The sequence below is a fragment of the Conger conger genome, chromosome 2, assembly GCF_963514075.1.
Source record: "Conger conger chromosome 2, fConCon1.1, whole genome shotgun sequence".
NCBI lineage: Eukaryota > Metazoa > Chordata > Actinopteri > Anguilliformes > Congridae > Conger > Conger conger.
The window spans coordinates 53,199,496-53,212,237 of NC_083761.1; the positions used below are offsets into that span (position 1 = coordinate 53,199,496).

The 12,742-nt window shown below is 46.7% G+C and overlaps 1 protein-coding gene across 2 annotated transcripts in view; it reads left to right on the plus strand.

Annotated features, from left to right (window-relative positions):
* The window catches only part of capn15 (calpain 15), a 76,357-nt gene that overhangs the window by 59,368 nt on the left and 4,247 nt on the right, over positions 1 to 12,742 (plus strand). For both annotated transcript variants that reach the window (XM_061232738.1, XM_061232737.1), the window contains 7 exons: positions 1,002 to 1,225; positions 3,293 to 3,418; positions 5,527 to 5,679; positions 8,873 to 9,034; positions 9,139 to 9,368; positions 11,307 to 11,470; positions 11,555 to 11,733. In XM_061232738.1, the coding sequence (XP_061088722.1) occupies positions 1,002 to 1,225; positions 3,293 to 3,418; positions 5,527 to 5,679; positions 8,873 to 9,034; positions 9,139 to 9,368; positions 11,307 to 11,470; positions 11,555 to 11,733 (1,238 nt within the window). The remainder of the gene's footprint in view (positions 1 to 1,001; positions 1,226 to 3,292; positions 3,419 to 5,526; positions 5,680 to 8,872; positions 9,035 to 9,138; positions 9,369 to 11,306; positions 11,471 to 11,554; positions 11,734 to 12,742) is intronic.

A 12,742-nucleotide genomic window follows, 5' to 3' on the forward strand; every position in this document is an offset into this window, starting at 1 on the left:
GGCTTTGAACGTCTCATTGTGATGACCGTTACCAGTGCTCAGAGTATGAAAATGTTCATAAAATTCCCTGCTTTTGGCAAAGCCATCGATTATTTAATGATCATGCTCTAAATTTTGCAAAGCTCGTCATGGTGTGGCGCCCCCTAGTGGTCTCGGGCCCTTAGTGACTGTATTCACTATACAGCATGGCCTTTAGTTAATGTATTCGCTATAGAGCACAGCCATGGACCGAGGCAAAAGTGTTGCTTAAGTGGAGAGATAATACAATAATGAAGGAGAGGGAGCGGGACTGAAGAGCAAAATAACCAGTAAATAACTAATTTAGAAGATCAACAGGGTTCTCAAATGAGGGCAAAAGACTTTTGGCTCGGTGTCAAAGAGGCAGATTAAGTGGTCTCGGAGGTTTATATTTAGCAACGTCATCCGATAATTATGCGAAAACATACATCTTGTCTCATGGGGGCGGCACGGATGGTGCAGTGGGTAGCACTGCACCCTCACAGCAAGGAGGTCCTGGGTTTGAACGGCCGGGGCCTCCAGGTACTCCGGTTTCCTCCCACAGTCCAAAGACATGCAGGTTAGGCTGATTGGAGAATCTAAATTGCCTGTGGCTATGAGTGTGTGAGTGAATGGTGTGTGTGCCCTGCGATGGACTGGCAACCTGTCCAGGGTGTAACCTGCCCTGCCTTTCGCCCAATGTATGCTGGGATAGGCTCCAGCCCCCCTGCGACCCTGTTCAGGATAAGCGGGTTAAGATAATGAATGAATGAATGAATGTCACATGGGAAATCGTTTTACAAACTGCATGGACAAAATAGGAGTCTGACCCAAAATGATGTAAAGCAATTGCAATTGTTTTCACTTGAATCAATATGGAACACAAACCGAAAGCTTGAGGATGATACGAAAAGTACAAAAACCCCCAAAATCTCAGTGGGCCTTTAAACGTGTGCGTGTGTGTGTGAAAGTGACGTGGTGGCGTGTTCTCTGTGTGTCCACAGGCGCAGAGGAAGCAGCTGTGGGTGGCGCTGATAGAGAAGGCCCTGGCCAAGCTGCACGGCTCCTACTTCGCCCTGCAGGCGGGCCGAGCCATCGAGGGCCTGGCCACCCTCACCGGCGCCCCCTGCGACTCCCTCATGCTGCAGGTCAGCTCCACCAACCCCCGCGAGGAGCCCATCGACACTGACCTCATCTGGGCCAAGATGCTCAGCTCCAAGGAGGCCGGGTGAGCGCCGCGCCGGGCAGGGGGAGGGGGAGGGGGAGAGGGAGGGAATGAGAGTGAGTGAGTGGGAGAGGGAGGGAGGGAATGAGAGAGAGTGGGAGAGTGAAGGAGTGAGTGAGATAGGAGAGGGGAACAGAGGGAGGGAATAAGAAAGAGAGAGGGTGGAGTAGAGGGAGGAAGGATGAGGGAGTGAAGGAGTGGGAGAGTGAAAGAGTCACAGAGAGTGGGAGACTGAGGGAGAGAGCAAGGTAGGGAGGGAATAGAGAGAGGGGGAGAGGGAGTGAGTCAGGGTGCAGGAGGAGGAGGTGAGACACGGACTTGTCGTGCAGAGCTGCAGATTGCGCGGTGCCGGAGAAAAGCCGCGTGATTGAGCTCGGCGTGAGCACCAAGCCCGTCTCCGCGGGACAGAGACACGGCGCAATCCCCCAGATTAAAGATCGCGGGGCTCCGGCAGCTGTGCGCTCTCGGACGCGTGTGGGATGCTGGGATAGTTCTAGTCTCCGCCTCCTCCGTTTGCGCCTCCTCCTCCGCAGAGGACCCGTAATCCTGTGCTGCTTCCATCTGCTGCCCCGGGGGTGGTGCCTGACTGGCGTCTCCCATATGTCTCTGCGCTGCCGTTCCCACAGGGCACTGTCATGTGAATAAAAGCACACCGGCTGCTCTGGGTGGGAGGCGGTGGGCTCAGCTTCCTGGCCTGGCCGTGTGTGGTGGTAACGCTTGCAATACCTGAACTGGCATAAACTAATATAACTCACTACTGAGAGGTTCATCTGTACAGCTCTGTTTGTGTATTTGTACGTTGTTAATTCATGTCGTCAACAACAACATTCCTTAATGCCAATTCATATCGGAATGAAAGAAAAGAAAATGTATCTGTTAATCATTTAATTAATTATAAGTTGGCTATAATGATTTAGCTATGGCTTGCTAATGTATTCATATTCATGTAACTAATACATTAGTTAGTAGCTAATAAATATTAAGTATTTAGTAGTTGGTAGCTAACAAGTACATTAACGAATGAGATGGTTAATTTCATGCTTAACTAGTGCGTTTGTACATCAATTAATTAATGTTAGCTATGTCAATTAGTCAATGCCAATTCTGCTACCCTTATTGTAAAGTGTGACCATCATTGACCCTTCACCCCCCCTGCTTATTCTGCTGATCCGAACCTGTACTACACCACAGGGTGTCTGACTCCACTCTGCAGAGCGTAGCCTCGTTGGCCTTGGGGTGCAAGGTTTTCATCAGCAGCCCGCTTCATTTATCTGGCCTAAAATGGCTGTTTTCGTTATTCTCTTTAATGGGAACGCCGTGGTCCAGAGTAGCTGTGTGAAGACCTTGCAGAGCTCGTTGTGTTTATTCCTGTGGATGGCGGTCCCCTCCTCACTGCTCTTCAATGAAACCTCCATTAACATTCTCCGCCGTTGGGCAGATCTTTCTGTAGTCAGCGGGGAAGTACGTGGGAGCGGCCTATGCAGGCCCGGGAATGGAGAATGACGTACGGAGATGAAAACCCCGAGCTGGATGTAGCGCGGAGCGCGCTCCTTTTTACCTCGCAGCGGGTTTTCCTTTTGATTAGAAACTAAGATGTGGTCGAGCGGACTCCGAGCAGCCCTGTCCTCCCGTGACCGCACCGAGATGGCGGTCTGCGCGGAATGCTTTTCCGCTGAGCCAGGAGGAACCGCGAGAGGAGAGCGAGGGGGCCAGGAGCCGCCGTGCTTAGGGTCCCTCGCAGCGGGAATCTGCACCCTGCGGTTCATTCACTTAATAAGCCTCCGAATGAGCAGCACCTCCGCCCGGCTGCAGGGAGCTAAAATTCAAACAAGGGATATCATTCATTTTTAAAATCAAATATAACTGGGAGATTAAAAAACATTGACAATGCCTGGCCGGTTTCAAACCACAGATTGAGGCAGCCATGGGTTAAGGCAGGGTGATGTTTTGGATTGGTGTGTTTGGTAGAGATATACAGTTCATGCACCCATTTTGGTGTTTTTCCCCTCATTGTCTTGGTGACATCACCGTACAAGCTGTTCTGACTCTCTGTCTGTCTCTGCTTGCCAGGTTTTTGATGGGGGCGTCCTGTGGCGGAGGCAACATGAAGGTAGATGACATGATGTACGAGTCACTGGGTCTGCGGCCCCGACACGCTTACTCCATTTTGGATGTTCGAGATGTTCAGGGGTACAGGTGAGGTGGGGCGTATCTGAGAATATTTACAGATTCACGTAAATAATGTCATAATTATCCACATTCAAAACTAAGGTGCTATGGCTTTAACCTTCTCAGAAAGTTCCCGATTTGAACAACTTTACATGGACTGTATAATGTTTTTACATTTTTAATTCAGTCAAACTTTATGTAAACGTCCCCATGAGATCTCTTCTTCAGAGTAGGAACTAACATAAAAGACAAGTTACAAAGAAAATCAACAGAAACAAAGATTGGGAAGTTATAAGTGGAGGTGCAGGAGCGGTACAGTACGTTAAACAGAAACTTTGACATGAATTACACATTTCAAATCAACAAGTGGAATTAGTAAATCCAGTTTAAGGTATTTTTGTGAAGTGTTCTAGCTGTATGGTGCATAGACACTGAAAGCCATCTTTTCAAATTCAGAAGGACAGACTTTAAAAAGAACAGCGTAACGGAAGCAAAGGTGATATTTCGAAATTCAATTGAGCAGTTAACTAAGACAGAATGGAAACAGACCAATGATTTCTTTATAGATTAATATATGCCAATGTGTATTTGTGTGTAGCTGTAGGGATAAAAAAAAAAAAAAAATTAGACCATTCAAATAAAAGACATTCCTATAAAAGACATTGTAAATTTATAGACACTCGGGGAGATGTATGCAGAAAATAAGCTCTTTTCATTTCTGTTCCTGCCCAAAATCCTCACACAGTAAATTATGCTAATTCAGTGCCTCTAAACTGAATGAACAGCATGTCTCCAGCATTTACGTTTCCCCTACAAAAAGCCCATTTGGTAATGCTTACGGTTCATTAAATTTTAAATCGCCAAAATGAATGACTTTAGGAATGTATCGCGGCCTTAGTCATATGTAGCCAAAAGTAGCAATTATTTGGACAAACAATAGCATTTTACCTCACGGTATTCGCTGCATATTTTAATATAAATTGAAAATGAGGAGAACATCACTCACGGTAAATTCGTTGCTCTAATCCACAGCAAAGTTAATGAAGCAGCAGTATTTGCCAAATCGTGAAAACTGAAGGAATGGCGACAGTAAATATCGCTTGATTAAAGTGTTTGGTCAGTGTCCATTGGCAGATAGTTGTGTTTGTTTTGTGGGCCGGAGAGTTTGCTGAAAGTGCTGATGAGGTGACTGTCACGGAGAAGAGACCGGGCTCTCGCTGCTCTTTTAAACGTTTCGTCCGCTTGCGCCGGAGCCAGGAGCGCAGCTGGCGTTTCGCGGAACTGAGAGACTGCGCCCGGTCTCTACCGCCTGCAGCTAAAATACCGCCAAAGCAGTCGTTTGCGTCCAACTGTGCCGCGAGCTAATGTCTGTCATTTTCCTCTGTGAAGTATTGTCTGCTGCTGATGATTTTCGTCAGCACGTGCAATTACTGTGTATATAATAAAGTATATAGAAATTATATACAAAGATGTGCATGGGAGTTGAATGCAGTGGTGCATCAAGACAATAGTAACATAATATTAAAACGAGTGATACCATCATATCATCATATCACCCCCCAACCCTGCCTAAAGACACAGATATCTTAATTTATGTTTTGTTCTGCATGGGTGAATACCTTTGTAAAGGTATTATCTATGCAGTTAAAGTCAAATTCTGCGTAATGCCTGGGGCGCTGAGAAATGACCTTCCATGCGTAACCATGTGTAAAATCATGCACACTGGTACTGCAAGTGCTTTTATAACGACTGAAGGTGACGGACTCATCCGGAATGCACCCGTTTGTCGACAGTCTTTGAGAAAGGGATTACAATATGGAGTGGGTGTTTCAATGATTTATATGTATGGTATGTATATATATGGGGCAGCCTGAAGCCTAGTGGCTAAGATACATGACTGGGACCTGGATGGTTCGTGGTTCAAGCCCCGGTGTAGCCACGATAAGATCCGCTGTTGGGCCCTTGTGCAAGGCCCTTAACCCTGCATTGCTCCAAAGGGGATTGTCTCCTGCTTAGTCTTATGAACTGTAAGTCACTCTGGATAAAAGTATTACGATTATTATGATTATTATGATTATTATTATGTATGCGCATGCCCGGCCTGCTGACCCCTCCCCTTGCTGTGGCCCCTCCAGGCTGCTCAGGCTGCGGAACCCCTGGGGCCGCTTCTCCTGGAACGGCAGCTGGTCGGACGAGTGGCCTGACTGGCCCCAGCACCTGCGGCATGAGCTGACGGCCCACGGCAGCAGCGAGGGGGTCTTCTGGATGGAGTACGGCGACTTCATCAAGTGAGCGCCGCCAGGGGCGGGGGGGGATGTATACACACCAGACCTGGGTCAAGTACATCATTGTTTTGGTTTCACATACTTTTCTGTGTTCAGTTCATCTCGGCTGGTGCAATTGAGATAACCAAAGGATGTTACACTTTTTGCATGTTAGCGTTAAGGCTGATCAATTTGATTTCTTGTCAGCAAATGCAAACATTTCAGTTAAAATGTAGCTGTTTTGTAGTTAATAGGCAAATCAGCTACTTTGGATAGTAGGAGTAGGTGGGTTTTGATTTCATAGGTTCCAATACACCAGACATTATATTACATGTTACTTTGCTGACGCTTTTATCCAAAGCAACTTACAGTTGATTAGACTAAGCAGGGGACAATACCCCCTGGTCAATGTGCAGTTAAGGGCCCCACAGCTGTACGGAACTTATTGGCATGTACCTTAACCTATAGGCTGCCCCAGAAAAGCTTAGAAAAGAGCTTGAATCCAAACCGATTACATATTTGACCCATGTCTGGAACACACATATGCACACACATACACACCCCACCTCTAGAGTATCATTGGACCTGCTAGTGCCTGGCAAAGCTTTCCCTGTTATACCCCCTTAGATCCACCCCTGAGTGGCGCATAGGGATGATCTGAGTGGGCAGTTAAGGAACTGGACGGGGCTCAGGTGCAAACACGTTGGGTATGAGGAACTAGAGAGCAGCTTCCTCAATGAAAGCGTATCATTAACCTTACAGCAACCCCATGTCATTTCCTTCTGCTCTTCAGCAATGACCTTTAGCATCAGACCATGCTGCCCCCTGGTGTCTCATGAGTGCATATGCAGCTGGTGTCTTTGCACTGGCCCTGCCATATTGAGGACAGCAGGAATCTGCTGACAACCGAAAAATAAACGTGAAGACACTTCACAAACAATTATTCCCCCTAGTCTCCCTCCGAAACGGTGTTAGCAAGACAAATATGAATCTCCAACTAGGCTGAGAACTGGATTGACAGGGAGAAACTTGGCAGCCAGAAATTGCAAAGCGTTTCAGGGTAAATACAGATAAATGGAATGCAGCTTTGATGTACACAAACAAAAGCCATTTATTTCTTTGGGAGTTTTGCCCCATGGGATAAACAGTCATCTTCACACTGGAAACAAATGTCTAACTGCACTAAATGTCTGCTGCCTACAGTAGTTTAGCATGCGCATAAGAAAGCTGCATGCGAACACGGTGGTCCCAGGAGCGGTTATGAAGGCAGGAGGCAGGTAGGAAGAAGGCTGTGCCTCCAGTGGCCTGCATTGTAATCAGCCATCTTTGTCTGCCCTAGCCCTGTGAACAGAGGGTAAATGTTGAGTGAGAGTTGAGTGAGTTGTGTGTATGGGTGAGACTGTGTGTGTGTGTGTGTGTGTGTGTGTGTGTGTGTGTGTGTGTGTGTGTGTGAGATGTGTGAGAGAGAGAGATATCATAGTGAGACTGTGTGTGTGTGAGAGATATCATAGTGAGACTTTCTGAGTGTGTGTTGGTGAGATTGTGTGTGTGTGTGAGATGATATAGTGTGTGTGTGTGTGTGTGTGTGTGAGATATCTTAGTGTGTGTGTGTGTGTGTGTGAGAGATATCATAGTGTGTGTGTGTGTGTGTGTGTGTGTCTGTGTGAGATATCATAGTGTGTGTATGTGTAGGTGTTTGTGAGATATCGTAGTGTGTTTGTGTGTTGGTGAGACTGTGTGTAAGTGTGTGGGTGTGTGTGTGTGTGAGATATCATTGTGTGTGTGTGTGTGAGATCATAGTGTGTGTATGTGTGATATCAGTGTGTGTGTGTGATATCATAGTGTGTGTGTGTGTGTGTGTGTGATATCATAGTGTGTGTGTGTGTGTGTGTGATATCATAGTGTGTGTGTGTAAGATATCATAGTGTGTGTGTGTGTGTGTGATATCATAGTGTGTGTGTGTGTGTGTGTGTAAGATATCATAGTGTGTGTGTGTGTGTGTGTGAGAGATATCATAGCGCTGGGACGCGGCCTCGCTCAAGGAGGAACCGAGCAGCCGTGATTTATCACCGCCATGATGGCATCAATAACGGCCGGAGAAAAGACCTGACTCGCTTCAGAACAAACTGCCTCTCACCATCCATCATAGGAACACACAATATTAAATACGGTGACTGGCTCATTTAGGCGGCTGATTTGCTGGTGCCGACTGCAAGGCTTTGCGGCATATTAAGACAAAATGCTGCCCGGGCGTATTGACTTTGGTCGTCCCCGTCGCAACGAAGACAGAAAGGCGAGAGAGCCAGAGAGCACCCTTGACAGATGCTCTCTCTCCCGCGGTAATTCCACGATGCGCCTTCGACAAACTTAAGACTTTAAAACAAATGCTTTTCCTCAGTCTCATCCCCCCGTTGTTTGTTTGGCTGATAGACATCTGCCGTCCCGCCGCATCGGAAGCGGAACGCTCGCCGAGGCCGTTGCCGGGTTACGCTGACGAGCGGGCATGCCGGGCTTCGTTAGCCTCAAGATGTCGGCGCGCCATTCGGCTGAGCAGAGTTTCCGCCGGTGTGGCGCCATCGCTCCGAATGGCTCGACAGCTGGAGTCGCACTACGCCGCGGATTAAGCCCCTAATTGGGCGTCGGGCGTCTCCGTGAGGCGCAGCCAGCTTCCGCTAAGCTCTCGGCTGCACCGAGAGGAAATTGATGTTTAAAGTTATTTATTTGTGTATTTATATTGAGACAGTCATTAAGTGTGTGAAGTGATTGAAGTTGTTTCTCCAGATGGAGAGAGTGGTTATGACAAGGGTTTGTCTGTGAGTCTTTCTCAGCCCTAGCTTGGAAGTTTGCTTAGGAGACACAAAGTCGGACTCCCTTGCTGAGATGATGTGACGTGCACTTCGCAGTCGGGGCATAGCTAATCGACCCAGATCACTGTATCAGTTGAAAGGGCAACGATGCATCCTGTTATGAATCATAGCAAAATACATATTTCAATGGCCGGCATATGCACTCTAGCAACATCATTGTTTACGCTTACACACACACACACACACACACACACACACACACTCGCACTCAAACACACACACAAATACAGAGTACACCGTACACTTGAGGTCTACCCCCATGGTCACTCCACAGGTACTTTGACTGCGCACACACACACACACACACACACAGAGCTAGTGTCCTATAGCTTACCGTGCTCACTCCGCAGGTACTTTGACTCGGTGGACATCTGTAAGATCCACTCGGACTGGCAGGAGGTGCGAGTGCAGAGCAGCTTCCCCAGCCGGGCCAGCGGTCCGGTGACGGTGACGGCGCTGACGGTGCTGGAGAGGACGGCGCTGGAGTTCGCCCTGTTCCAGGAGGGAGGCAGGTGCGTGAGCGGGTAGCGCCTTCCTCCGTCCCCCTGCTCCCTGGCCCCCGAACCCGTCTCTGAGCGTCCCCCCTGTGTGTGTGTGTGTGTGTGTGTGTGCGCAGGCGCTCGGACACGGTGGACAGCCACCTGCTGGACCTGTGCATCATGGTGTTCCGCGCGTCGCTGGGCAGCGGGAACAAGCTGACGCTGGGCCGGCTGCTGTCCCACAGCAAGCGCGCGGTGAAGAAGTTTGTGGGCTGCGACGTCATGCTGGAGCCGGGGGAGTACGCTGTGGTGTGCTGCGCCTTCAACCACTGGAGCATGAGCACCACCGCGGGGGCCCTCACTCCTGGTACAAAACACACTCACACACTCTCTCACACACACACACACACACACACACACACACACACATATATACACACACACATACGTACACATACACACACATTCACACATGTGCACAGACACACATACAGACACACACGTACATATGTACACACACACACGTACACACATGTACACACACACATACACACACACGTACACACATGTACATACACACACACACGTACACACACACACATACACAAACACACACACACACACACACTCTGACACGCGCACCCACTAACTTTGACACAAGTACACAGAGCAGGGCTCTTGAGCACAGACACATGTATACACATACCTGCATGGAGACCCACTTTCAGCCCATCACTCACATACACCCTGTTATCAGTTATGTTCACTAGAGGATGGCATGTTAAAGCTGTCATCTGTGAACGCTATTGCCTGAGAAGCACATGCCACACTACGACAGTACATATTACCATATTTATCAACTGACGATACATGCTTGACAGGAGATTACTGGATTTCATTTTATCATAGAATGCTGAAAATGAACACTTTGATACCAGGTGGTGGGTCATTAAAGCTGTTGCAGGTTCAGTTGGAGACAAGTTATTTAGCTTTCTGAATCTATGAACGTCTGATTGAATGTTATTTAAATAGACTAAGATGAGCGAGAGAGGCGAATCTGGCTCAACAGTGTACACTGTCCATAAGTATTTGGACAGTGACACAATTTTGTTATTTCAGCATGATGGATTTGAAATGAAACAATGAATATGTGGTTACAGGCTGTCAGCTAAAATTGAAGGGTATTTACATCCATATCAGGTCAACCATGTAGGAACTGCTGCCCTTTTTGTACAGTCCAGCCATTTTGGGGGACCAAAGTAGTTGGACAGTTGTCTGCTCAGCTGATTCTTGGCCTGCTGTGTGTTGTTGCTTCATTAGATTGCAAACAAAAATTTTAGGTGTGGAATGTGCATTTGGAGTCTGTTCTCAACATGACCGAAGAAGTGTCAATCATGGGTTGGAAACTTATGAATAAATCAACCAGAGACATAGCCCAAACATTGGATCTGACAAAAACCAACTGTTTGGTACATTGTTCAGAAGAAAGAAAGCACTGCTGAGCTCAGCAATAGCAAACAACCTGGTAGACCACAGAAGACCACTGTAGTGGATGAAAAAGAATACTTTCAGCTGTGAAGAAAAAAACATTTTCCACTGTTGAACAGATAAAGAACACTCTCCGGACTGTAGGCATAGATGTGTCTGAAATAAAGAGAATACAACAGCAGGATAACCTCAGAGGGTTCACCGCAAACCACTGATAAGCCTCAATAACAGAACGGCTAAGTTGGAATTTGCTAAGAAATAATAATAATAAAGCATTATAAAACTGTAGAGTCTGGCAACAAAGTCTTATCAACAGATGAGATAAGTATTAACTTGTTCCAAAGGTGAATGTGTGGAGAAAGAAAGGAATTGCTCATGATCCAAAGCACCCCTCTCATTTGTGAAACATGGTGGAGGTAATGTTATGGCTTGGGCGTGTACGGCTAGTACTGGAACTGTCTCATTTTGATAAGACCTGATGATATGCTTGCTGACAGCATCAGCAGAATGGATTCTGAAGTGTATAGAAACATCTGCTCAGGCAATGTATAGAAAGGGCTGTAATTCCTACATGAATCGCTGCATATGGATGCAAATACCCTCAAGTTAAAGCTGAGTCTGCACTTTAATCTCATATTTCATACATACTTTTATACTCATACCTTAAACTCTGTTTCGTTTAAAATCCAATGTGCTGGAGTAAAGAGCCTGTACAGCAAAAATATGTCACGGTCCAAATATTTATGTGCAGTATTGTAAATTTGGAACTGCTGAAGCAGTCTAGATGATCTTTGAAATATCGCCTCTTGACCTGCAGTGTCCAGTCCCACCAGCAGTGGGCGCCCCTGCCCAGATATCCCCGGGTACATTCTGGCGATCTACAGCTCCCGGCAGGTGATGGTGGAGCAGGTGGAGGCCATGGCGACCACTTTGGCAGACGCCATTATCCTACTGACTGAGAACAAGGGTGAAAGGCACGAGGTAAGAGAAGGGAAAGGGGGCTTTCGTTTACATTTCGGACTGCCGTTGAACTCTGTCTGAGCTGCTGTCTGTCTCCCCCCGTAGGGCAGAGAGGGCATGACATGTTACTACCTGACCCACGGGTGGGCAGGGCTCATCGTCGTGGTGGAAAACCGGCACCCCAAGTACTACCTCCACGTATCGTGTGACTGCACGGACAGCTTCAACGTCGTGTCCACGCGGGGAAGCTTGAAGACCATCGACAGCGTCCCGCCCTTGCACAGGTGCTGTGTTTTCTGTTTGTGTGTTTTGTGGAGGTTTTGTGTTTTTCCACCCACAGGCGTTTAGTCTGCTCTACACGTTCTGTAATGCTAATTTTGTCTGTGTTTACAGTAGTGTGAGACAGAACAAGAGATGTGATTTGAGCCTCGGCAATGTTTATGTTTTTGTACTTATTTATTTGTTAGGCATATTGCAAAGCAGCATTATTGTTACAGTGTTGAAAGCAAACTACAGATGATAAGAGTATGCAGAGACTGCACTATCTCTTATCTTTTCATCCAACAAAATAATCTGTATCTGTATTTGGATAGAGAATCCAAAGTGGAGGCTGTGTAAACAAGAGAAACTGGCAGTTATCTCATCTGTTGCAATTATTGTGCTTTCAAAGCACCAACTTGATGAATTAACACTGAAATATCACTAATCATTTAGTATCATGACAGATAATTTCTTTAGGAATCTGTTTAAAAAACAGAGATGTTCTAAATTATTAGTAATTATATGCACCACTAAAGAGCAGTGTCTGCTAATGCTGGCTCTAGTTAGACCAGGCACTGAGCTGCAAGAGAAGGCAGCTCTGTCAAATCTCTTACCAACCTCAACTGTTTCATCTCCTGAGTCTATTGCTAATGGTCAAAAAAACAGTATTAGGCAGTAAACAAGTCCCTATGTCTAGCTAACCTAGCAAGTTAGAAAGCTAGTCAATACTATTACTATTTCCATTACATTACATTATTGGCATTTGGCAGACGCTCTTATCCAGAGCGACGTACATTGATTAGACTAAGCAGGAGCAATGCAGGGTTAAGGGCCTTGCTCAAGGGCCCAACGGGTGTACAGGACAAGACTGTATAGGTAATGAAAGGTGGACTGAACAGCCTTTAGAGTTGCTAACCCCTGCCATTTCATTTTATGAAAATTAAAAATATAAAGGAAAGTTAATTTCAATTTTGGGCTGAATGAATGAATTACGTTTTAGGCCCTCCATTTTATGTTTATTATGTCATTATT